General features: G+C 37.0%; 1 protein-coding gene across 2 annotated transcripts in view; it reads right to left on the bottom strand.

Moving 5' to 3' along the window:
• The window catches only part of ABCB1 (ATP binding cassette subfamily B member 1), a 106,992-nt gene that overhangs the window by 57,718 nt on the left and 23,459 nt on the right, over nucleotides 1-25,815 (bottom strand). Inside the window, exons 5-8 of one of the 2 annotated variants that reach the window (XM_036863678.1) lie at nucleotides 24,117-24,168; nucleotides 15,304-15,495; nucleotides 14,710-14,881; nucleotides 4,153-4,277 (exon numbers count right to left, since the gene is read on the bottom strand). In XM_036863678.1, coding sequence (XP_036719573.1) covers nucleotides 4,153-4,277; nucleotides 14,710-14,881; nucleotides 15,304-15,495; nucleotides 24,117-24,168 — 541 coding nt within the window. The remainder of the gene's footprint in view (nucleotides 1-4,152; nucleotides 4,278-14,709; nucleotides 14,882-15,303; nucleotides 15,496-24,116; nucleotides 24,169-25,815) is intronic. The other variant, XM_036863679.1, reaches the window with a different exon arrangement.

Genomic DNA, 25,815 nt, shown 5'->3' with positions numbered 1-25,815 from the left:
TAAAAAGAAATGAAATTGAGTTATTTGTAGTGAGGTGGATGGACCTAGAGTCTGTCATACAGAGTGAAGTAAGTCAGAAAGAGAAAAACAAATACTGTAGGCTAACACATATATATGGAATCTAAAGAAAAAAAAATGGTTCTGATGAACCTAGGGGCAGGACCAGAATAAAGACGCAGACATAGAGAATGGACTTGAGGACACGGGGAGGGGGAAGGGTAAGCTGGGACGACGTGAAAGAGTAGCACTGACAGATATACACTACCAAATGTAAAATAGATAGCTAGTGGGAAGCAGGTACACGACACAGGGAGATCAGCTCAGTGCTTTGCAACCACCTGGAGGGGTGGGATAAGGAGGGTGGGAGGGAGATGCAAGAGGGAGGTGATATGAGGATATACATATGCATATAGCTGATTCACTTTGTTATACAGCAGAAACTAACACAACATTGTAAAGCAATTATACTCCAATAAAGATGTTTAAAAAAAAAAAAGTAATCTCACACATTGAGAAGTAAACAAACAAAAAAAAAAGGAGTTTAATAGGGCACTCCATATACAGCTGGGACCCAAAAGTGGTTTGAGGTTAATAGTGCCCGCAGTGAATGGCAGAAGCAAACACAAATCCTTCCCGCAGAACTTGACTTCTCAATCCAGTCCCATAGCAACTGTTAAGATGGCTCTGACTGTAGGATTTATCTGAATTTCAGAGATGATGAATTGTGAGAGAAAAATGTGCATCTTAGAATTGATGAAATACTACATATTCTCTAATTGTTCACAGGAATGCCACTTTTTTTTTCTGAATTGTCATCAGGTACCCGGAGACCTTACCATACATTGTTGGTCTGCAGATCTTACTATACTGTTACTGGAATTCCTATGTAGACAATCATATCATCTGTACATAATGAGTTTTGCTTTTTGTTTTCCAACCCTTAGAGCTTTTCATTTTATTTTTATTTATTATTCTTACTCTTATTTTTTCCTTCATTTTATTATGTAATACCAGTACAACCCTGAATAGAAATGATGCTAGCAGACATACTTGTTTCATTCATTATTTTAAAGGAATGCTTTTAACATTTTACCATTTAATACAAAGTTTCCTGTGGGTATCTGGTTTATCAGATTAAGAAAGTTTTTGTCAAGAATCATATGCAATTAATGCTTTTTCCTCATCCATCAAAACAAAATGTTTCTTTCAATCTGCTCGTGTGGTTAATTATATTAATAGATTTCCTAAGGTTAAATCATCTTTGCATTTATGGGATCAAGCCACCAGGTTCAGGATTTTTTTTAAATCTGATGATATTTTTCACATTGATTCATTTAGCTAATAATTTATCTAGATTTTCTGCATCTATGTTTTAGGTGAAACTATCTTACAATTTTCCTTTCTCATATACCTGCTGTCTGGTATGGTGTCAAAGTTATACTAGCCTCCTAAAATGAACTCACAACTTTCTATACATATTTTTCATTCTCACAAACAATCTGTGTAAGATGGGGTTATCTCTTGCTTGAAGTTTTGTTAAAATCTTGTCTGTAAAATTATCTGGACCTGGTCGTTTCTACTTGGTGTGTACGTATACGTAAAGGCAAGGGATGGAGATTTTAAACTGGATTCGATTCCTTTAATGATTATAGTTCAGCTCAACTTTTCTTCTTAAGAGAATTTTAACCTACATTTTTCTGGGATATTGTCTATTTCATCAGGATTTTACAATTTATTGGTATAAAACTGTAATTTTTAAAATAGATTTTAAAAAATCTGTAGCAATTTTTTCCTTATTCATTCTTATTTTGTTCCTCATTAAACTTGCAAAGGGCTTCCCTGGTGGCACAGTGGTTAAGAATCTGCCTGCCAATGCAGGAGACACGGGTTCGAGCCCTGGTCCCAGAAGATCCCACATGCTGCAGAGCAACTAAGCCCATGCGCCACAACTACTGAGCCAGCATTCTAAAGCCCACGAGCCACAACTACTGAGCCTGCGTGCCACAATTACTGAAGCCCGCGTGCTTAGAGCCTGTGTTCCACAACAAGAGAAGTCATCGCAATGAGAAGCCCTCACACTGCAATGAAGAGCAGTCCCCACTCGCCGCAACTAGAGAAAGCCCACGCGCAGCAACGAAGACCCAACACAGCCAAAAATAAATAAAATAAATTTATTTTAAAAAACTTGCAAAATACTACTTCATTTTTTATCTGTGTTTTCAAAGAATTAGTTTATGGATTTTTGTCAACTCTGCTTTTTTATCTTTTTTTCTATTAAATTATTTTTATGCTCTTATCTTTATTATTTCCTTCTTGTACTTCCTGTTCTCTGTTGTTCTTTTTCCAAGTCCTTTATGTGGCTGTTTGGTTCATTAATTTTCAGCAATTTAAAAATTTCTTCTACCAAACACCCTAGTGGTAGCACTGGACTTGGACTCATTTTTAATGCGAAATCCTCAGTTTTAGGAAGAGATAGCTCCCTAGTCCACAGAGTATTAGAAATTCAGACTCTAGCAGCACCTGAAGGTGAGCCTGAGACTTTGATTTCTATGGAGAGATGCTTTCCCCCAGCTCAAAAACTAGGCAGAAGCAGATAGGCTTTGTTTGTCTACCTATGCTGGTGGATGCATTCTTTTCCTGGTCCACCTTTCCACTGAGGAAAATTGGAAACAAATCCCAAGTTTAAAACCTCATTCTGGGGAGGGTGGGAGGGAGGGAGATGCAAGAGGGAAGAGATATGGGAACATATGTATAACTAATTCACTTTGTTATAAAGCAAAAACTAACACACCATTGTAAAGCAATTATACTTCAATAAAGATGTTTAAAAAAGAAAAGTTATGAAACAGATGTACAACATCATAAAAAAAAAAAAAAAAAAAAAAACCTCATTCTGGGGCTTCCCTGGTGGTGCAGCGGTTAAGAATCCACCTGCCAATGCAGGGCACACGGGTTTGAGCCCTGGTCCAGGAAGATCCCACATGCCGTGGAACAACTAAGCCCGTGCGCCACAACTACTGAGCCTGCGCTCTAGAGCCCGCAAGCCACAACTACCGTAGCCCGCGCACCTAGAGCCCGTGCTCCGCAACAAGAGAAGCCACCGCAGTGAAAAGCCCACGGACTGCAAGGAAGAGTAGCCCCCGCTCGCTGCAACTAGAGAAAGCCTGCGTGCAGCAACAAAGACCCAAAGCAGCCAAAAATAAATAAAAATCAAATAAATAAATTTATTAAAAAAAACAAAAAAAACTTCATTCTGTGTCTATTCAAACATTAACTATTCAGAAAGGACTTTGCTGAATAATCTCCCTAAACAGTAAAGACCCCCCACTATGACTCTCATAGAGTATTTTATTTCCCCAAATAGTATCTACCCCAACTGGTATGTTAGATATTTTGTTCATTTGTGGTTGTTTGTACCTGTCGCCTCCACCACCAAGAGAAGAGGGGTTTCATTTGATTGGATGTTTGCCAGGTAATTAAGCAAGACTTCACATTTTATTAGTCAGGCATATTTTAAGGCAAAAGCAAAAACCTTAGCAAAAATTGAGATAGAGCACAGATACTACTTTCCTTTGAACTATGGTAGGTACATAGCCATCACAAATTATTCTCAGAGGATATCTTTGTAGGTATGAAATATATCATATGAACAAAGTGTACTCCAAACACATATATACAGTTTAAAGAATATACAGTGAACACCCACATAAGCACAACTGAGGTCATTGTGCACAACTGAGCAAACCGTCAGACCCACAGATGCCCCCGGCCCCGTGTCCCTCTCTTATTACCAACTCCTCATCTCCCCCAGAGGTAACCATTATTCTGGCTTAATGACCCCATAGATCTAACACAAAATACTCATTCATTCTTAGAGAATCAAGAATTATTATGTTTCAGCCTTAAGGAATTACTTTATGTCACTAACGACCTAGAAGACTCTAGAAAATGCTTTGAATAAGCAGATACAAGAAGAGTACAATTAGAATTACAACTTTTCCAGAATATTAACTATGCTGTAATATATCTATGAAGCTACTTAAGGAAACATATATATCAGAGAGTACTCTTACAGTCATCACCGTCAACCGGAAGGGCATATAAGATGACAGAATTTAACACCTCTAACAACTTAAAAAAAGAGACTCACACCTTTCAAGTTCTTTCTTTTGTCCTCCAAATGCAATCACAGTTCTAATTGCTGCTAAGACCTCCTCGGCTACTGCTCCAGCTTTTGCATATGCCAAGAGTTCCTTATCAGTAAATGAAGATAGTATCTGTTAAAAACACAATTGCAGATAATTTAAAATTTAACAATTGTATCTTTTGTAAAGAAAAAATAAATATATACACAACTGCTGCTTGTATGTTACTGTATATAAATCTTTTACTCATCTTTGGTCATCATGTCCTACTTTTTAGTATACATATTATAAGGCACTTCAAATTCTTTTTGGACTGAGATGGTATACAACAAATTAAATTAAAATTTTTATTTTCTCACAATACCCCATAGATCCTCATATAAATAAATAAATCTGGGACTTTAAATCTCAGAAGGAGGTGTATACTATAAACCAATATAGCAAAAGGGGCAGTACATCAAGGAAATAGGGTGTGTACTCAACACAGCAATTGCTAATTGTACTCTAGCTCAGAAATATCAAGGGAGGAGGCCAGAAGAATGCAGGGGACCAAGTACTGAGTAGTGACAGGACTTCAGGAAGCTTTCACATGCCAGGGAAGCAGAGTTCTCTTTGCCGATGTTTCTGAGCAATACATTAAGCCACCAGGAAGGTCTCTGTTCTATGGACGCGCTTTGATCCTTCTGTTTGGTCCCTGAGCATTTGTTCTGTGGAAGGAACAGTACTGGGTCCTTTATATACACAGGATCTCACTGATTCTTCTCATTTGCACAGTGAAGTAGGTATTATTTTCCCCATTCTATACATGAGGAAATGGAGGGATGAAGAGGTCAAATCATTTCCTAATATGTGAAATATCCAGGATTCAAGGCTTCAAAGCATGAATTAACAGCCACTGGAGTGAATCTCTCTCTAAAACCAGCCACTGACATGTGGACCCCTCTGGGATCCCAGAGGGCCCTGTGATAAAAATTGGATCAACTGGCATGGGCAAAGGACTAAGGTTAATATTTTAACCTGGAATACCTGACTAGTCAACCACCTCACTAAGTATTACACACAAGCAATTCAAATAAAATTCTGAGTAAACAGTATTACACTCTTTCAGTAAATAATTTACAGCATTTGTGGACTCGTTTGTGTACGTAATAACAGTCTATTCCTTCACGTCATAAAAAGCTCAAAGTTATTTTGATTTTAATCGTGTATCTCTTCCTTTGCTGTGTGTGAAAGTAAAAGGAGCTATGATAGATGCAGGAATGGGTGGGTGAAGGCAAATGAACATTTAACTAGATTCTATGTGCAGATGTTGTGCTGTATGTACCTTCTTCTTTGGGACCCAAAACAACAACCCACTGATGCACTAGACCTTCCTGACCTCTCAAAGTGACCTGCCTAGGGCTGTGCCAGAACACTTGCCAGAATCACTCACAGCGCTGGGGCTGAGTCAGGGAGGTCATTGTCATTCCTGAACAAACAGGTCTGCATAATGCACGAGGTGCATACAATATGCTTTGGCTATTTTTCTCTGCTCCTTTGAAAGCTCACCCCGCAACTATCAACCACACCAGAGGCAGCTGACAACAGGAAGATGACTAGAAATATTTTTGAATTAGGAGTTTCAAAACATGCTATTTTAATTTATTGTTAAAGTATCAAAGTACCATTCCAATTGATTCAATATACCTGGCTTCTCTACGACCTTCCATAACTCTAAGCATATGATTAGGCAAGACTATGGCAGAATCTTCATTAAGTGTTTTGTTTTGTTCTTTGTTTTTTTAAGATACCATGCCTGTTGAAAGAAAAAAACCTCCAAAATATTCTGAGGGATATGGAAAGCCAACTTGCTGTTCCTCTAGTATAAAATAATAGAATGGTGACACTTCACAATTACCCACATAAACTATATAAAATATCACTAACTCATCCCTTATTCCAAAGGCTGTTAATTTCTTAACAAGGCCTAATTGTATTAGTGTGAGACACATAAAATTGTTATTCCTGTTAAGTTAAAATGTAATATAGGCCACTTTATATTGTTCAAATTAATATATTCAGAAGCAACAGTTTTGACCACTACAGATGTTTTGACCTTCATCTTCGTCCCTTTTTTCCAATTCTCAATGTAGGTTTTTGTTTTATTTTGTTTGAGATAATTTATACATGGTTTATTTTTTTAAACTTGTTATTTTGAGATAATTGTAGACATAAAAGCAGTCATAAGAAACAATACAGTCGGAGCCCATATCCCCTTCATCTAGTGTTCCCCAAATAATAACACCTTCAAAACTTCAGAACAATATCACAGCCAGAAATTTAACATTTATTAATCCATCAACGTTATTCAGATTTACCAGTTTTACATGCACTCGTGTGTGTGTGTGTGTGTGTGTGTGTGTGTTTAGTTCCAAGCAATGTTATCACCTATGTAGATTCGTATGACTACAGTCATGATACTGAACAATTCCATCACAAGGATCCCTCGGTGCTACTTTTTGTAGTCACAGCCACTTCCTTCCCTACTCCTCACTTCTCCCCTCCCCACCATCCCTAAGCCCTGAAAACCGCTAATTTGCTCTATCTATAATTTCGTCATTTCAAGAATACTATATAAATGGAGTCATAAGGTATTTGACCTTTTGGGATTGGCTTTTTTCACCAAGTACAAATCTCTGGAGACTCATCCAGATTGGTGTGTGTATATCAATACTTCTTTTTATCACTGGATAGTACCCACAGTATGGATGCACCACAGTTGTTTAACCATTAACCTGTTGAACAATATCTGGGGTTGTTTCAGTTTGGGGCTATTACTAATAAAGCTTCTATAAACATTTGACTATAGATTTTTACATGAACATGATTTTCTTTTCACTTAGATAAATGCCCAGTACAATTTGCTGGATTGTATGGTAATTGCATGTTTAGTTTTATAAGAAACTGCAAACTATTTTTCAGGTTGCTGTACCATTTTACATTCCCACCAACAATCTATGAGTGATCCTGTTTTGCTGCATCTCAGCAGCATTTGGTGTTTCACTATTTTTTAGTTTAGCCATTTTGGTAGATGTATAATGATATCTCATTGCAGTTTAATTTGCTTTTCACTGATGGCTAATGATGCTAAACTATCTTTCATGTGCTTACCTGCCTTGTGTATATCCTCTCTGATGAAATGTCTGTTCATGTCCTTTGCCCATTCTCTAATTGGTTTATTTGGGTTTGTTTGTTTTTTTTACTATCGAATTTTAAGCGTTCTTTGTATCTATATTATAGTCGATACTAGTCCTTTGTCAGATATATGATTTTCATATTATTTTTTTCCTAGTGTGTAGCTTGTCTTTTCATCCCCTTTACATGGCTTTCAGAGAGCAAAAGCTATAAATTTTGACGAAGTCTAATTTATAATTTCTTTTTAAGGATCAAGCTTTTAGTATCAAATCTAAGAACTCTTTGCCTAGGCCTAGATCCCGAAGATTTTCTCCTATTTTCTTTCTAAAAGTTTTATAGCTTTACATTTTACATATAAGTCCACAATCCATTTTTAGTTAATTTTTGTGTAGAGTGTGAAGTTTAGGATGAAGTTTTGGTCTTTTTTCTTTAACCTCTGGATGTCCAATTGTTCCAGCACTATTTTCTGAAAAGACCTTTCTTCTGCCATTGAATTGCTTTCGTACCTTCATCAAACATCAGCTGGGCATATTTGTCTAAGTATATTTCTGGGTTCTCTATTGTTTCATTGACCTATGTGTCTATCCCTCCACCAATATACTATAGCTATATAGTAAGTTTTAGTATCAGCTAGACATATTCCTCTCACTTTAATCTTCTTTGTCAAAATTGTTTTAGCTATTCTACAGCCTGTATCTTTCCATATAAATTTTAAAATAAACTTGCTTACCTATGTCCACAAAAAAATCTTTCTGGAATTTTTTATAGGAAATGCCTTAAACCTACAGATCAGTTTGAAAAAAGAAATCAGCATTTTACTGTGTTCAGTCTTCTAATCCATGAACACACTATGTCTCTCCATTTCTTTAGCCTTGATTTCTTTCATCACATTTAATAATTTTCAGCATACAGATCCTATATATGTTTTGTGAAATGTACACTTAAGCATTTCATTTTACTTGGAGTGACTCTAAATGGTATTAATTTTAATTTAACATTTAAATATTGGTTTATGCATGTTCATTGTTAGTATGTAGAAATGCAATTGATCTGGTATCCTCTGACCTTTCCAAACTCAGTTATTAGTCCTAGGAAATTGTTTGTAGATTCCTTGAGATTTTCAACTTAGAAAATTACATTAGCTATAGTTTTATTTCTTCCTTTCTCATCTATATGCCTTTTATTTCTTTTTCTTGCCTTATTGCAGTGGCTAGAAGTTCCAGTACTTTGTTGAAACAGTGGTGAGCATGGCCTTCCTTATCTTCCTGATTTCCAATTTTTTTTTTTAAACTGAAGAGAGGGGTTGTTTATTTATTTGTTTATGACTGTGTTGGGTCTTCGTTTCTGTGCAAGGGCTTTCTCTAGTTGTGGCAAGCGGGGGCCACTCTTCATCACGGTGCATGGGCCTCTCACTACCGCGGCCTCTCTTGTTGCGGAGCACAGGCTCCAGACGCGCAGGCTCAGTAATTGTGGCTCACAGGCCCAGCTGCTCCGTGGCATGTGGGATCTTCCCAGACCAGGGCTTGAACCCATGTCCTCTGCATTGGCAGGCGGATTCTCAACCACTGCGCCACCAGGGAAGCCCCTTATTTCCAATCTTAAGGGGAAAACATTAAATCTTTCACTATTAAGCATGATATTAGCTGTAGAGTTTTTACAGATGATCTTCATCAAGTTGAGGTAATATCTTTCTATTCTTCACTTCCTGACAGTTTTTTGTTTTCATCATCAATGTGTGTTAGATACTGTCAAATGTTTTTTCTCTGTCAACTGATATGATCACACAGGTTTTCTTCTTTAGCTTATTGATATGGTAGATAACATGGATTGATTTTTCAAATGTTGAAGCAGCCTTGCATAGCTGAAACAAATTCCACCTGGTCATGGTACATTATTCTTTCTATACATTGCCAAATCTGGTTTGCTAATATGTTACTGAAGAATTTTTATTCTTAGTCCATGAAAGATACTGATCTGCCTTTTTTTTTTTTTTTTTTTTTTTGTATTGACTTTGTCTGGTTTTGGTATCAGGTTAATACTGGTTTCATAAAATGAGCTGGGAAGCATTCCTGCTTTTGGGGGAAAGAAGAAAAAGTCTTCTTTCTTCTGGGGGAGATTGTATAAAATTGGTGTTAATTCTTCTTTAAATGTCCGGTAAATCTTTCCAGTAAAATCATCCATGCCTGGAGAATTCTTTCTCAGGAGCGCTGAAGTTACAAAATAATTTCTTTAATGATTATAGGGCTATGCAGATTGTCTATTTCATCTTAGTTGAATTTTGGTAGTTTGTAGTTATCAAGGAGTTGATCTCTAAGTTTTCGAATTTATGAGTATAAAGTTTTTTGTAATATTTCCTTTACCTTTTTAATATCTGTGGGATTTGTAGTAATATTCTGTATTTCAGTCTTGATATTGTGATTTGTGTCTTCTTTTTGTCAGTCTTGCTAATTTTATTGATTTTTTTATTTGAAGAACGTACTTTCTGTTTCCTTGATTTTCTCTATTACTTTCCTATTTTCAAGTTCAGTGATTTCTGCTCATACCTTTATTGTTTCCTTATTCTGCTTGCTTTTGTTTTATTTTGCTCTTCTTTTTTCTAGTTTCTTGAGGTAGGAACTTATACTATTGATTTTAGATCCTTGCTCATTTCCAATGTAGATATTTAATGCTATAAATTTCTCTCAACACTTCTTTAGCTGCATCCAAATATTTTGGTATTTTATGGTTTTGTTTTCATTCAGTTATACGTTTTTTCTTTGAAACTTCTTTTACAATCCATGGATTATTTTAAAATGTATTGTTTAATTACCAAATATTTAGAGACTTTCTCAGTGTTGTTATTTGTTTCTACTGGGATACCACTGTAGTCATAGAAAACACCTGATGGTTTCAATTCTTTTCAATTTGTTGAGGTTTGTTTTACAGCCCAGGATATGATTTATATTGGTGAATGTTTAATGTGTATCCTACTGTCGTTGGGTACAATGTTTTATGAACGCCAATTAGATCCTATTGGTTGACTGTGTTGGTCAGATCTTCTATAGTCTAGCTGATTTTTTGTCTAGTAATTCTATCAATGCTGAGCAAGGATAATAAAATAATTGTGGTTTTTCTATTTCTCCCTTCAACGTTCTCAGTTTTTGCTTCATTTATTTTGAGTCTTTGTTACTTGGTGCATACATATTTAGAATCATTATGTCTTCCTAGTGGAATGATCCCTATTATCATTATGTAATGTTCCTCTTCTTTGTAGTAATTTTCTTTGTTCTGAAGTTTATATTATCAGATATTAATATAGCCATTCCCTAAAAAAAATAATGTTTGCATGTATATCTTTTTCCATCCTGTTACTTCCCTCTACCTATGTTGTTGAATTTGAAGTTTCTTGTAGGCAGCAGATAGTTGGTAGGTCATGATTTTTAAATCAACTCTGCCAATTTCTTTTTTGATTTGTATATTTTAACTATTTACATTTAAGGTAATTAATATGTGAGCCGTTAAGTTTACCATTTTAGTATCTGTTTTCTATATATTTCCTCTGTTTCTCATTCCTCTGCTTCTCTTTTCTTGCCTTCCTGAGAGTTATTTGATCAAGTTTTAGGATTCCATCTTGATTTATTTATAGTGTTTTTGAATATATCTTTTCGCTTAGGTTTTGTAATGGTTGTTCTGGATATTATAATATTCATATGTGACTTATAAAAATCAACATTTTACCACTTATAATTTTTGGTTCAATCATCAAATATGATTTAGAAATCTCCTGGAGAAAGAAAAGCCCAAATTTCTGTTCTTTCTGTTGTTCCTTTTCCCTTCCTGATGCTCCAGTATTTCTTATATCACTTCCCTTCTGTTTGAAGAACTTCACTTAGCCAGTCTTTAATAGGAGGTATGCTAATGGAAGGTTCTTCTATAGTTTTCCATGATCTGAGAATGTTTTTATTTCCCCACCATTCCTGAAAAATACTTTTACCAAGTATTCAGTTGACAGTTCTTTTCTTTAAGCACTTGAAAAATATTTTGCCACTTCCTTCTGGTCTTTTGTGGTTTCAGATGAGAAATATATTGTCATTCAAATTGGTGTTCCTTAGTAGGTAATGTGTTGTTGCTCTTTAGCTGCTTTGAATTTTTTTCTTTGTCTTTAATTTTCAGTAATTTAATTACGATTTGTTTAATCATGGATTTCTTTGAGTTTATCCTGTTTAAGGTTAGCTTAGCTTCTTGGAGCTCAAGGTTTTTTGGGTTTTTTTTTATTTTTGGCTGCATTGGGTCTTCGTTGCTGCATGCGGGCTTTCTCTAGTTGTGTTGAGCAGGGGCTACTCTTCGTTTCGGTGTGCAGGCTTCTCATTGTGGTGGCTTCTCTTGTTGTGGAGCACAGGCTCTAGGTGTGCGGGCTTCAGTAGTTGTGGCTCACAGGCTCTAGAGCACAGGCTCAGTAGTTGTGGCACATGAGCTTAGCTGCTCCGCAGCACGTGGGATCTTCTCCGACCAGGGATCGAACCCGTGTCCCCTGCATTGGCAGGCACATTCTTAACCACTGCGCTACCAGGGAAGTCCCGGCCCTGAAGGTTTGTCTTTCACAAATCTTGGAAATTTTCAGCGATTATTTCTTCCAATACTCCATCAGCCTTACTTTTCTCCTTTCTTTTGGGACTCTGATGGTAACAAATATTCTATCTTTTGTTATTGTCCAACGGGTGCCTGAGGCTCTTTTCATTTTCTCTGTTTGGGGGTGGGGGTGTGTGTGAATTCTATTGTTCTACCTCCAGGTATACTGATTCTTTCTTGTCATCTCCACTCAACAAGATTAAGCCCATCCATCATGATTTTTATTTCTGCTGCTATATCTTTCCGTTCTCTAATTTCATTTTGTCCTTTTTTCATAACTTCTTTTTTCATTGTTAGTATTTTCTATTTTCTTTTGTTTCAGGAGAATGTGTAATTGATCAGTGAAGCATTTTTATGATGACTGCTCCAAAATCCATGCCAAACAATTCTAACACATGAATTACCTCAACAGTGGTCAGTTAACTGTTTTTTTCTCATTCAAGCTGTGATTTTCTTTGTTCTTGTGTTCTTCAAGTGATTTTTTATTATACCCTGGACATTTTGTCTATTATGTTAGGAGACTCTGAGTCCTATTTAAATCTTTTATTTTAGCAAGCAGTTACCCTGTTTGGGTTTAGCATGCAATTCTTGACCTACTTTTGTGAGCTGTGGTTCCAGTAGCAGTTTTACATTCAGAGTCTTTCTGGTATTATTTTTTGTCAGCATGGTTTATCTAGAGTTGCTGGGGCTCCTGCTTCTGCTACCTGAGGGAGTGGAAGTGGTTTCTTAAGGTCAGACCACCAGGTATCTCTTGTAGGGGCAGGATATGGTAGCTTCCCCTCCCTGTGCCCTCTAGCTGACCCAGTGTCTCTGGGTGGGGTTAGAGAGTTGCATGCAGAGATCAGAAGAGGCTTCCTGGAGTAGGAAGCTTGCTGGGACTAAGTCCCTTCCTGTTCTACACTCTTGCACTGGTGCCTCTGGGTTAGAGAAGACAGCCTCAGGCTCACAGGAGCTTCCTAAACTGGGCCACATTTCTTTTTTAATATGGTTGACAACCAGATAATTTAAGAAATTTGTTTGAAACCATACCAAAAGCTTATGGCAGAGTAAACTTAGGTCTCCAGCAATAAGCCTAGGGCTCCATTTATTAAATAAATAGTTTCTGAAGCAATGCACAATTACTTATTAAGAGATTAACTTCCTGCTTTTCCCCGTAACTTAACTAGAACAAACATGAATATATTTTAAAACTGTTTCAGCAAATCCTGATATGAAGCATCTGCCACCTGACTTGCTTAATATCCTAGTAAACAGGAAAATCAATTAACACAAAAGCTTTTGCCAAATATTTCAACAGACTAATGCAGAGATACAATTTAGCCACCAAGAACACCACTTAAACACTGTGTTAGTCTCAGCAACAAATAACAGAGTTCTCAGAACTTCAGTTTCTTCCTCCATTAAATGAGATAATATCTCTACTTCAGAAAAATATGTATTTCATGCCTTTGAGGAAGAAGAAAAGATAATATGATAGAGTGAGGGGAAAAATATTCTGTAATATTCTACAACCTCCTTCTTCATATATAGAAAATATTACAGTTAAATACTGCAAAAGGCATAATATTTGCTAATTCCGGGGGAGATTAAAATATGTTGTTATTTTATTCTCTGAAATTCCCTGGGATTTTTTACCCTAAAAAGCGGGATCTGGATGACAAGGTCCTATTGTATGACACAGGAAACTATATTCAATATTCTGTGATAAACCATAATGGAAAATATGAAAAAGAATGTATATATATGTATAACTGAATCACTTTGCTGTACAGCAGAAATTAACACATTGTAAATTAACTGTACTTCAATAAAATAAGTTTCTTAAAGAAGAAAAATATGTATTTGCCTGACACAGTAGATACTAAAAAAATGGCAGTTATTGTTTACAATAACAGAACAATATCCACCCTACAGTGTTAAGTTTTTTAAATTTCTTAATATTTACAGCCTGATTTATTTTGTGTTAGGCTTGGCTTTGGCTGGCCCTCCGTTATTTTATGACCTTTTGCCACATGAATGTGTAGTGCTTTCTCTAATTTTTCTTTTTCTCTAAGAAATTACATACTGGGCCAATCTCTCCACTGCCATCCACTCTTACATGAAATCAGTTTAAAATGAACACCACACCCAGTCTTGAAAGAGAAAGGCCTGTGTGCGGAGGTAGGGAGGGCCATTTGTACTGCTTTGCCTTTGTGACTGGGAGAAAGAACTGAAGACTTTGGATTACATGCATATGGGACTAGAAGATACTTCTTTTTAAAAAACTGTTTTCACACCAAGGGATTTAAGTATGTATAAACACAGTCATTTGTAACGCTGACAAAACTGTTCAATCAATTTTCAAATTAAATAAAATCTATAAAAACATTCAAATCAATAATGGTTATTGAATGGGACCTATGTGTTGTTCACTGAACTTGAAGCTCTTCCTGGATCTCTCTACTTATGAATATGGAACTGCCTACCAGGGAACACAGCTCGCCAAAAGCTGAGCATGCCTTTTACATGAAGGCAGAGGATGAGATGGGAGAGCTACTTCCTTCTTTCTCATCCCTTCCCCAAATAACTGCAGGGCAAGGACAGCACAGAGTCCTGGTAGGTATAGGACTCAGGGAGATCGCACCTGCTTATTCCCACTGATTGTGAAGAGAAGGTTAGAAACCAAGTATCAAATATAGAGTCAGGGTCATCATGTGAGAAAAACAGCCTTCCGCTGCGTGGAGTTATGGGGTGTCTCGGGAGTGGAGACAGCTTAAAATCTGGATTCACAGGCTTCACCTACCTTTGCCCAGATAGCAGCTGACAGACCAAGAACAGGACTGAGGGCTAAAATCACAAGGGTTAACTTCCAACCTCGTGTAAATCCTACTATAAAACCGGTGAAGAATGTTGCCATTGACTGAAAGAATATTCCAATTTTGTCACCAATTCCTTCGTTAATTTTGGAGACGTCACTAAAAGAAGAGACAGTGTTAGAAATAAACATCAGAATTGTGAACACAGAACTTTTCTCCTGAATCTAGCTGGTTTTTTTGTCTGTTTCAGCGTGGGGTAAATTAGTTTACATCTAGGATCTTGCACGGTAATGTCCCCAGCAAGCATCATGTTGCTGCTCTAACGCACACTCCCAGAGGATTTTCCTGAGTCTGGCAAGTCCAACCCCTCATTCACCGCTAGTCACGCAGGTCCCCTCATTACCCTGCCAGCGTTCTGGGAATGAAAAGATGAGTGAGACACGATTGCGGCTCAGAAGGAATTTCGTTTCATAATTACTTCTGAGGGATGCACTAACGTCTCCTAACAGATCTGATGACTTCTCTTTCATTTTTTAAGAATAAGAAGCACGTCGGAGTTCGACATAAACCCAGGTACTTACTCTGTGAGCCGGGTGTTAAGCTCCCCAATGTCATGCACATCAAACCAGCCTATCTCCTGCCGCATGATGGCATGAAAAAACTGTTTTCTAATTTTGTATACTTGTCTTCCTGCTGCCAGGCACCAGAATGAAACCTGGATGTAAGCGGCGACAAGCACGCCAGCACCGATTCCACTGTAATAATAGGCGTACCTGAAAAACGACAAGAAAACTGCACATGCTCTGCTTTCTCATCAATGCACCTTTCCACAACAGACCACTCATCCTGCCTTTTTTGGTTATCTGGCTATCTTGACCTCCTTCACAAGCAGAGTTGATAGTCGGCATCCAACTATGGCTGCCCTGTTACAGTGTAATGGTTAAGAGTGTGGTTTCTGTTCTGGCTCAAAGCCCCGCTCTTCACTTAACTGCTGTGTAGCCTTGTTTAACCTATCTAAGCCTCAGTTTTCTGATTGGTAAAATGGAGATAAGAACTATAACACAGACACAACAACAGTCAGCTCTACCCACCACCAGAGCCTCCCATCAAGCCTCTTAGATAGCCTCAACCACCAGAGCGCAGACAGCAGAAGCAAGAAAAACTACAATCCTGCAGCCTGTGGACCAAATACCACAGTTACAGAAAGATAGAGAAGATGAAAAGGCAGAGGGCTATCTACCAGATGAAGGAACAAGAAAAAACCCCAGAAAAACAACTAAATGAAGTGGAGATAGGCAACCTTCCAGAAAAAGAATTCAGAATAATGATAGTGAAGATGATCCAGGACCTCGGAATAAGAATGGAGGCAAAGATTGAGAAGATGCAAGAAATGATTAACAAAGACCTAGAAGAATTAAAGAACAAACAAACAGAGATGACCAATACAATAACTGGAATGAAAACTACACTAGAAGGAATCAATAGCAGAATAACTGAGGCAGAAGAACGGATAAGTGACCTGGAAGACAGAATGGTGGAATTCACTGCTGCGGAACAGACTAAAGAAAAAAGAATGAAAAGAAATGAAGACAGCCTAAGAGACCTCTGGGACAACATTAAACGCAACAACATTCGCATTATAGGGGTCCCAGAAGGAGAAGAGAGAGAGAAAGGACCAGAGAAAATATTTCAAGAGATTATAGTCGAAAACTTCCCTAACATGGGAAAGGAAATAGCCACCCAAGTCCAGGAAGCGCAGAGAGTCCCATACAGAATAAACCCAAGGAGAAACATGCCAAGACACATAGTAATCAAAGTGGCAAAAATTAAAGACAAAGAAAAATTATTGAAAGCAGCAAGGAAAAAACGACAAATAACATACAAGGGAACTCCCATAAGGTTAACAGCTGATTTCTCAGCAGAAACTCTACAAGCCAGAAGGGAGTGACATGATATACTTAAAGTGATGAAAGGGAAGAACCTACAACCAAGATTACTCTACCCGGCAAGGATCTCATTTAGATTTGATGGAGAAATCAAAAGCTTTACAGACAAGCAAAAGCTAAGAGAATTCAGCACCACCAAACCAGCTCTACAACAAATGCTAAAGGAACTTCTCTAACTGGGAAACACAAGAGAAGAAAAGGACCTACAAAAACAAACCCAAAACAATTAAGAAAATGGTCATAGGAACATACATATCGATAATTACCTTAAAGGTGAATGGATTAAATGCCCCAACCAAAAGACATAGACTGGCTGAATGGATACAAAAACAAGACCCATATATATGCTGTCTACAAGAGACCCACTTTAGACCTAGGGACACATACAGACTGAAAGTGAGGGGATGGAAAAAGATATTCCATGCAAATGGAAATCAAAAGAAAGCTGGAGTAGCTATACTCATATCAGATAAAATAGACTTTAAAATAAAGAATGTTACAAGAGACAAGGAAGGACACTACATAATGATCCAGGGATCAATCCAAGAAGAAGATATAACAATTATAAATATATATGCACCCAACATAGGAGCACCTCAATACATAAGGCAACTGCTAACAGCCATAAAAGAGGAAATCGACAGTAACACAATAATAGTGGGGGACTTTAACACCTCACTTACACCAATGGACAGATCATCCAAAATGAAAATAAATAAGGAAACAGAAGCTTTAAATGACACAATAGACCAGATAGATTTAATTGATATATAGAGGTCATTCCATCCAAAAACAGCAGATTACACGTTCTTCTCAAGTGCGCACGGAACATTCTCCAGGATAGATCACATCTTGGGTCACAAATCAAGCCTCAGTAAATTTAAGAAAATTGAAATCATATCAAGCATCTTTTCTGACCACAACGCTATGAGATTAGAAATCAATTACAGGGAAAAAAACGTAAAAAACACAAACACATGGAGGCTAAACAATACGTTACTAAATAACCAAGAGATCACTGAAGAAATCAAAGAGGAAATAAAAAAATACCTAGAGACAAATGACAATGAAAACACGACGACCCAAAACCTATGGGATGCAGCAAAAGCGGTTCTAAGAGGGAAGTTTATAGCTATACAAGCCTACCTAAAGAAACAAGAAAAATCTCAAGTAAACAATCTAACCTTACACCTAAAGAAACTAGAGAAAGAAGAACAAACAAAACCCAAAGTTAGCAGAAGGAAAGAAATCATAAAGATCAGACCAGAAATAAATGAAATAGAAACAAAGAAAACAATAGCAAAGATCAATAAAACCAAAAGTTGGTTCCTTGAGAAGATAAACAAAATTGATAAGCCATTAGCCAGACTCATCAAGAAAAAAAGGGAGAGGACTCAAATCAATAAAATCAGAAATGAAAAAGGAGAAGTTACAACAGACACCGCAGAAATACAAAGCATCCTAAGAGACTACTACAAGCAACTTTATGCCAATAAAATGGACAACCTGGAAGAAATGGACAAATTCTTAGAAAGGTATAACCTTCCAAGACTGAACCAGGAAGAAACAGAAAATATGAACAGACCAATCACAAGTAATGAAATTGAAACTGTGATTAAAAATCTTCCAACAAACAGAACTCCAGGACCAGATGGCTTCACAGGTGAATTCTATCAAACATTTAGAGAAGAGCTAACACCCATCCTTTCAAACTCTTCCAAAGAATTGCAGAGGAAGGAACACTCCCAAACTCATTCTATGAAGCCACCATCACCCTGATACCCAAACCAGACAAAGACACTACAAAAAAAGAAAATTACAGACCAATATCACTGATGAATAGAGATGCAAAAATCCTCAACAAAATACTAGCAAACAGAATCCAACAACACATTAAAAGGATCATACACCACGATCAAGTGGGATTTATCCCAGGGATGCAAGGATTCTTCAATATACGCAAATCAATCAATGTGATACACCATATTAACAAATTGAAGAAGAAAAACCATATGATCATCTCAATAGATGCAGAAAAAGCTTTTGACAAAATTCAACACCCATTCATGATAAAAACTCTCCAGAAAGTGGGCATAGAGGGAACCTACCTCAACATAATAAAGGCCATATATGACAAACCCACAGCAAACATCATTCTCAATGGTGAAAAACTGAAAGCATTTCCTCTAAGATCAGGAACGAGACAAGGATGTCCACTCTCACCACTATTATTCAACATAGTTCTGGAAGTCCTAGCCACGGCAATCAGAGAAGAAAAAGAAATAAAAGGAATACAAATTGGAAAAGAAGAAGTAAAACTGTCACTGTTTGCGGATGACATGATACTATACATAGAGAATCCTAAAACTGCCACCAGAAAACTGCTAGAGCTAATTAATGAATATGGTAAAGTTGCAGGATACAAAATTAATGCACAGAAATCTCTTGCATTCCTATACACTAATGATGAAAAATCTGAAAGAGAAATTATGGAAACACTCCCATGTACCATTGCAACAAAAAGAATAAAATACCTAGGAATAAACCTACCTAGGGAGACAAAAGACCTGTATGCAGAAAACTCTAAGACACTGATGAAAGAAATTAAAGATGATACCAACAGATGGAGAGATATACCATGTTCTTGGATTGGAAGAATCAACATTGTGAAAATGAGTATACTGCCCAAAGCAATCTACAGATTCAATGCAATCCCTATCAAATTACCAATGGCATTTTTTACGGAGCTAGAACAAATCATCTTAAAATCTGTATGGAGACACAAAAGACCCCGAATAGCCAAAGCAGTCTTGAGGCAAAAAAATGGAGCTGGAGGAATCAGACTCCCTGACTTCAGACTCTACTACAAAGCTACAGTAATCAAGACAATATGGTACTGGCACAAAAACAGAAACATAGATCAATGGAACAAGATAGAAAGCCCAGAGATTAACCCACGCACCTATGGTCAACTAATCTATGACAAAGGAGGCAAAGACATACAATGGAGAAAAGACAGTCTCTTCAATAAGTGGTGCTGGGAAAACTGGACAGCTACATGTAAAAGAATGAAATTAGAATACTCCCTAACACCATACACAAAAATAAACTCAAAATGGATTAGAGACCTAAATATAAGCCTGGACACTATAAAACTCTTAGAGGAAAACATAGGAAGAACACTCTTTGACATAAATCACAGCAAGATCTTTTTTGATCCACCTCCTAGAGTAATGGAAATAAAAACAAAAATAAACAAGTGGGACCTAATGAAACTTCAAAGCTTTTGCACAGCAAAGGAAACCATAAACAAGACGAAAAGACAACCCTCAGAATGGGAGAAAATATTTGCAAATGAATCAACGGACAAAGGATTAATCTCCAAACTATATAAACAGCTCATTCAGCTCAATATTAAAGAAACAAACACCCCAATCCAAAAATGGGCAGAAGACCTAAATAGACATTTCTCCAAAGAAGACATACAGACGGCCACGAAGCACATGAAAGATGCTCAACATCACTAATTATTAGAGAAATGCAAATCAAAACTACAATGAGGTATCACCTCACACCAGTTAGAATGGGCATCATCAGAAGATCTACAAACAACAAATGCTGGAGAGGGTGTGGAGAAAAGGGAAACCTCTTGCACTGTTGGTGGGAATGTAAATTGATACAGCCACTATGGAGAACAATATGGAGGTTCCTTAAAAAACTAAAAATAGAATTACCATATGACCCAGCAATCCCACTACTGGGCATATACCCAGAGAAAACCGTAATTCAAAAAGACACATGCACCCGAATGTTCACTGCAGCACTATTTACAATAGCCAGGTCATGGAAGCAACCTAAATGCCCATCAACAGACGAATGGATAAAGAAGTTGTGGTACATATATACAATGGAATATTACTCAGCCATAAAAAGGAACGAAATTGAGTCATTTGTTGAGACGTGGATGGATCTAGAGACTGTCATACAGAGTGAAGTAAGTCAGAAAGAGAAAAACAAATATCGTATATTAATGCATGTATGTGGAACCTAGAAAAATGGTACAGATGAGCCAGTTTGCAGGGCAGAAGTTGAGACACAGATGTAGAGAATGGACATATGGACACCAAGGGGGGAAAACTGCGGTGGGGTGGGGATGGTGGTGTGCTGAATTGGGGCGATTGGGATTGACATGTATACACTGATGTGTATAAAATTGATGCCTAATAAGAACCTGCAGTATAAAACAACAAACAAAACAACTAATACTAAACTTTCATTGGGTTATTTGTATGGAAATATGTTAATATAAATGTTTCAGACATTACATGAAATTTCTAAAAATCTTATATTTGTATTTGTATGGAAATATGTATGGAAATATGTTAATATAAATGTTTCAGACATTACATGAAATTTCTAAAAATCTTATATGTTCTGGTATAATGTTATAAGTCATAATCCTAGTTATTACTTTAAAATGTATATCTCAGAAATAACTAATTTTCTTGTCAACTGCATTATTATGAACTTTCATCAAATCTTTAACCGTGGTCATTTTTAAGTCTTTTGTCATTTACAGACAGTTCTGGGTGTACTCTGATGATTTTGCAAATATGTTCCTATAAAAGGGTTTCATCTTCAGGAAATTCATGGAAAAGACTCTGACAAGTACAGGTTTCTGGTAACTGACTGTACTGCTGAACTGAATGAATAAGCATTTTCAGAACTCTAAGGAAAAACTGATGAACTCATAAAAGTGCTAACAAAAGATCAAGATGAAAAAAAAATTAATTACATGGGACTGAGTGAACTGATGAGGATGAGTATAATTTTTGTGACTTTCTGTCTGAATTAAAAAAAAAAAAATCCCACAAGGACTCAGAGGCAAAGAATATACAAATCAATTTTCACTGCAAAGTAAAGGAGCTGTTACAGTGGAGGATTACTGGACTGAATGTCAATATTATGACATAGTATGAGTGTGTTTCATGTTTGGTAATTGCAATCATTGTTGCTTTTGTTGTGGTCATCCATGTACAATGCTTGGTGTCAGTCTATTTATCTCTTGTAAAAATAAAATACAGTGTGTATGTGTGGAAAAAAAAAAAAAAAAAGAACTATAACACAGTGGGACTTCCCTGGCGGTCCAGCGGTTAAGACTCCACGCTTCCACTGCAGGGGGCGCGGGTTCGATCCCTGGTTGGGGAACTAAGATCCTGCATGCCGCGAGGCACGGCCATTAAAAAAAAAAAAACTGTTACACAGTAATGTATGAATACACTTGGGCCCATGCCCAGCACATAGTTAGCACCCAGAGAATGCCGGTTATTGTGAAAGACTTGTGTGGTGCCTTGAAGCATCACAGCATCAGGTAACCTACCACTGTCATCCTGCGTACTTGGATTACCTCCATATCAGCTGATGAGCACTTGGGGTGGTTTCTGCACATTGGAGAATGGAAAGAAGTGACAGAATTTGCCAGAAAGTGGAACCAAGAGATGGAAATGGTCCCCTGATCTTTTGGGTTATTAATCTGGCAGAGCTTATGTGCCACGAGACAACTGAAAATGAAAAGTATTTTTATATCATCTGCCCAACTGGCCATCATAAGTTATCCTGAAATGCTTAATGAATCAAGTAGCAGTCCTTCCAGTTTAAATTCTAAAAATAAAGAACATGAGCATCTTCTAAACCCAGACCCTTGACCATCTAGAAATGCTAAATTTGTGTTTCCTCATCTGAGTCTTCATGCTGAAAAAAGCAAGCAACTCATGGGCTTCACTAAGCACTTACATTTTAGGTAAAGACAAACATGCTAAAATGAAATACAGGATTCCAAAATTCCCATTTTTAAAAGTTCACTACTTGCCACCCTCAAAGAAAAATGCTTGTATAAACCATGCAGAAGCTATAAAAATGGCAGTGTGAAAAAGAAACGAAATTGAGTTATTTGTAGTGAGGTGGATGGACCTAGAGTCTGTCATACAGAGTGAAGTAAGTCAGAAAGAGAAAAACAAATACCGTATGCTAACACATATATATGGAATCTACGGAAAAAAAAAGAAAAAAAAGGTCATGAAGAACCTAGGGGCAAGACGGGAATAAAGACACAGACCTGCTAGAGAATGGACTTGAGGACACGGGGAGGGGGAAGGGTAAGCTGTGACAAAGTGAGAGAGTGGCATGGACATATATACACTACCAAACGTAAAACAGATAGCTAGTGGGAAGCAGCCGCATAGCACAGGGAGATCAGCTCTGTGCTTTGTGACCACCTAGAGGGGTGGGATAGGGAGGGAGGGAGGGAGATGAAAGAGGGAAGAGATATGGGAACATATGTATATGATTCACTTTGTTATAAAGCAGAAACTAACACACCATTGTAAAGCAATTATACTCCAATAAAGATGTTTAAAAAAAAAAAATGTCAGTGTGATAACCAGATAGTTGCTGATGTCAACGTTTGCAACTTGGTGTAAACATATCTTCCCCAAGCTATACCTGGTAATTTACAATGTATTTATCAGGGAAGATGTAATTAGAATACTAAATTTTAGTTAATAGATAACAATACTTAATTATTATCCAAGTGTTAATGATATAGCAAGAGATAGTTAAAAAGAAACCTCATTTAAGAAGTAGAATGCGTGCTTTGAGAATGAATTAATGTATTGTAGGCCGTCAGTCTATGTTTACTCAAAACACACCTGTGTTTAAGCATTTATAAGATGATTACAAGACATTCTGTTTTTCATCAATATTTTTTAAATGCCTCTCTATAGGAATATTTGGAGGTAATTCTCATCTTTCAAAATATGGTCAAATATCTCCATTTTCCTCAAATCTACAGAACCATTTATAGGATAATGTGGAATCATTATCTTCTGAATCACCAACTAATACGTTTGGACATGTTTTATAAGCTGTTCTGAGAGCAAACTTCAAGATAAGCAAATCATTAATGAAAGCTTCCCCAAGGTGAGTTAAGGTTAAAAGGACTATATTTATTCTGGGATGCCTTGTTTCATTGTTTAGAATTAGACGCTGTGTTAAAAAAAAAAAATCCTGTTGACTGATCTCATCATGTCACGACAAAATATCCAGGAATCAAACTAATAGTTACAAAGCCATTGCAAATAATGTGATTCTTAATTTAACTGCATTTTAAATAAGGCCACTTTGAACTCCTCTAATTTCCCTATACATGATATTCTATATTTACTAATGCATACATCAGTCTAATCCAGGCTGAACCTTAACTTTAGCACATCTTACGCAGCAAATTATTTTCTTCAAACAAAAAATCCTACATTGTATCCTCCGAGAAACAATGATGTTGCCCTCCTCAAAACTTTGAATCTTTATTACAATAATGCAAAATTTTAAACATTGCTACAATTGGATTGAGACTGAAATGCTTAGCAATAGTAAGGAAAACATCTACTTACGTGGTCATTTCCTCCTCCAGCTTTTTGCCAAAATACGTACTGTTCATAAAACCTAGATCACCACAAAGCATATACCGTTATGTCTCTTTGTTTTCCATTAAAAATAAGCATATAAAAATGAATCAAATTTGTGTCACTTAACAATTTACACAAAAATAGGTCAAACTGATTTAATTTCAATTATGTGTAAGCACCACGGCATCCATTCAAATCTTTTACTACCAGCTGTGTGCAACCACACACACACTAAATTCAATGAAGCTTATTTGCAAGAAGAAAGCCACACTGATTAAGAAGGAGTCTGTCAGCAGAAATACTAGTGTCCCTGGATTAAAATATTTTATGAAATATCACTGCAAGATGACATAGAGAAAAATCCTTTCTAGGTGCTTTGTCCTGATAAATATCAGTGCAGACTTGACACTAAAGCGCTTAGTATTTCAAATCGAACACTGCATTTCTCCAGTTTTTATTTTTATTTGAAAAATATAAAATACAGGGACTTCCCTGGTGGTGCAGCGGTTAAGACTCTGAGCTCCCAACGCAGGGGGCCCGGGTTCGATCCCTGGTCAGGGAACTAGATCTCACATGCATGCCGCAACTAAGAGTTCACATGCCACAACTAAGGAGCCCGTGAGCCACAACTAAGGAGCCGGCGAGCCGCAAATAAGGAGCCCACCTGCCGCAACTAAGGAGCCAGGGAGCCGCAACTAAATAAAAAAATAAATATAAATAAAAGAATTGCTAAAATAAATATATATATATAAAACACAAAGAAAAATGTCATAAATACCAGTCGGCTCATCATGCAGTATTAGCAAATGTTAACGTCTTGGGACAAGGTACATTAAAACTTTAACACCCCTGCCTAAATACACACACACACACACACACACACACACACACACACACGCACTAGCCACTGTTCATTATTCTGGGGTGAATTCTTTTCAGATTTTCTTTTCTGTATGCAAGTACACACATACACATATACACATACATGCTTAAACACAGTCCACACTCTGGCCGATTTTCCACGTCAGTATGTGTGTATATATGTGTACCTTTATTTTTTCTAAGTTGCATCTATTTCAGTTGCTTCCAATATCTTACTTCTACAAGCAATGCTGCATTAAACCTGTACCTATATATTAAATACGGTGAATATTTTTGCAGGATAAGTTGTCATAATCAAGATGGCTGGATCAATAGGGGGGCACACTATAAATCTTGTAGTCATTTCAAAAGTTACAGTATAACGTGAGAGAGCCTGGGTCAGATGAGTGTGATTTTGACAGGTGTGGGAAAGAGGAAGAAAAGTTTTTCTGGCAAAGGGAACGACATAGACCAAAGTTCAGTGCATGCCTGAAGAATGAATAAGCCGCTTTGGCGGTGGGGTGGGTGTGTTGTCTGGATGGAAGCAGGTGGACATATGGTTGAAAGATAATCTAGGCTCCACAGGTACGGTGTATAAAAACTAGTAGGCATTCCGTGGTTCTGAGCAGAAAAGGACAAGAGTAGAGGTTTGGTCTAGGATGACTTAGCTACCAGAAATGTGTAAGTTTAACTGGAACGGGGGAGACTGACAGATGGAGCTACTGCAATTATGCAAGGAAAGAGGGTGGAAATGAGAATAGGAAAGAAGGAAAGTACCCGTAAGATTGAGAGAGTGAGAAGTTACAGGCTCTAGCAACCGATG

The sequence above is a fragment of the Balaenoptera musculus genome, chromosome 9, assembly GCF_009873245.2.
Source record: "Balaenoptera musculus isolate JJ_BM4_2016_0621 chromosome 9, mBalMus1.pri.v3, whole genome shotgun sequence".
In the NCBI taxonomy this organism is placed as follows: Eukaryota; Metazoa; Chordata; class Mammalia; order Artiodactyla; family Balaenopteridae; genus Balaenoptera; species Balaenoptera musculus.
The sequence above is the reverse complement of the archived record's forward strand: the minus strand, read 5'-3'. Positions and strand labels throughout refer to the sequence as shown.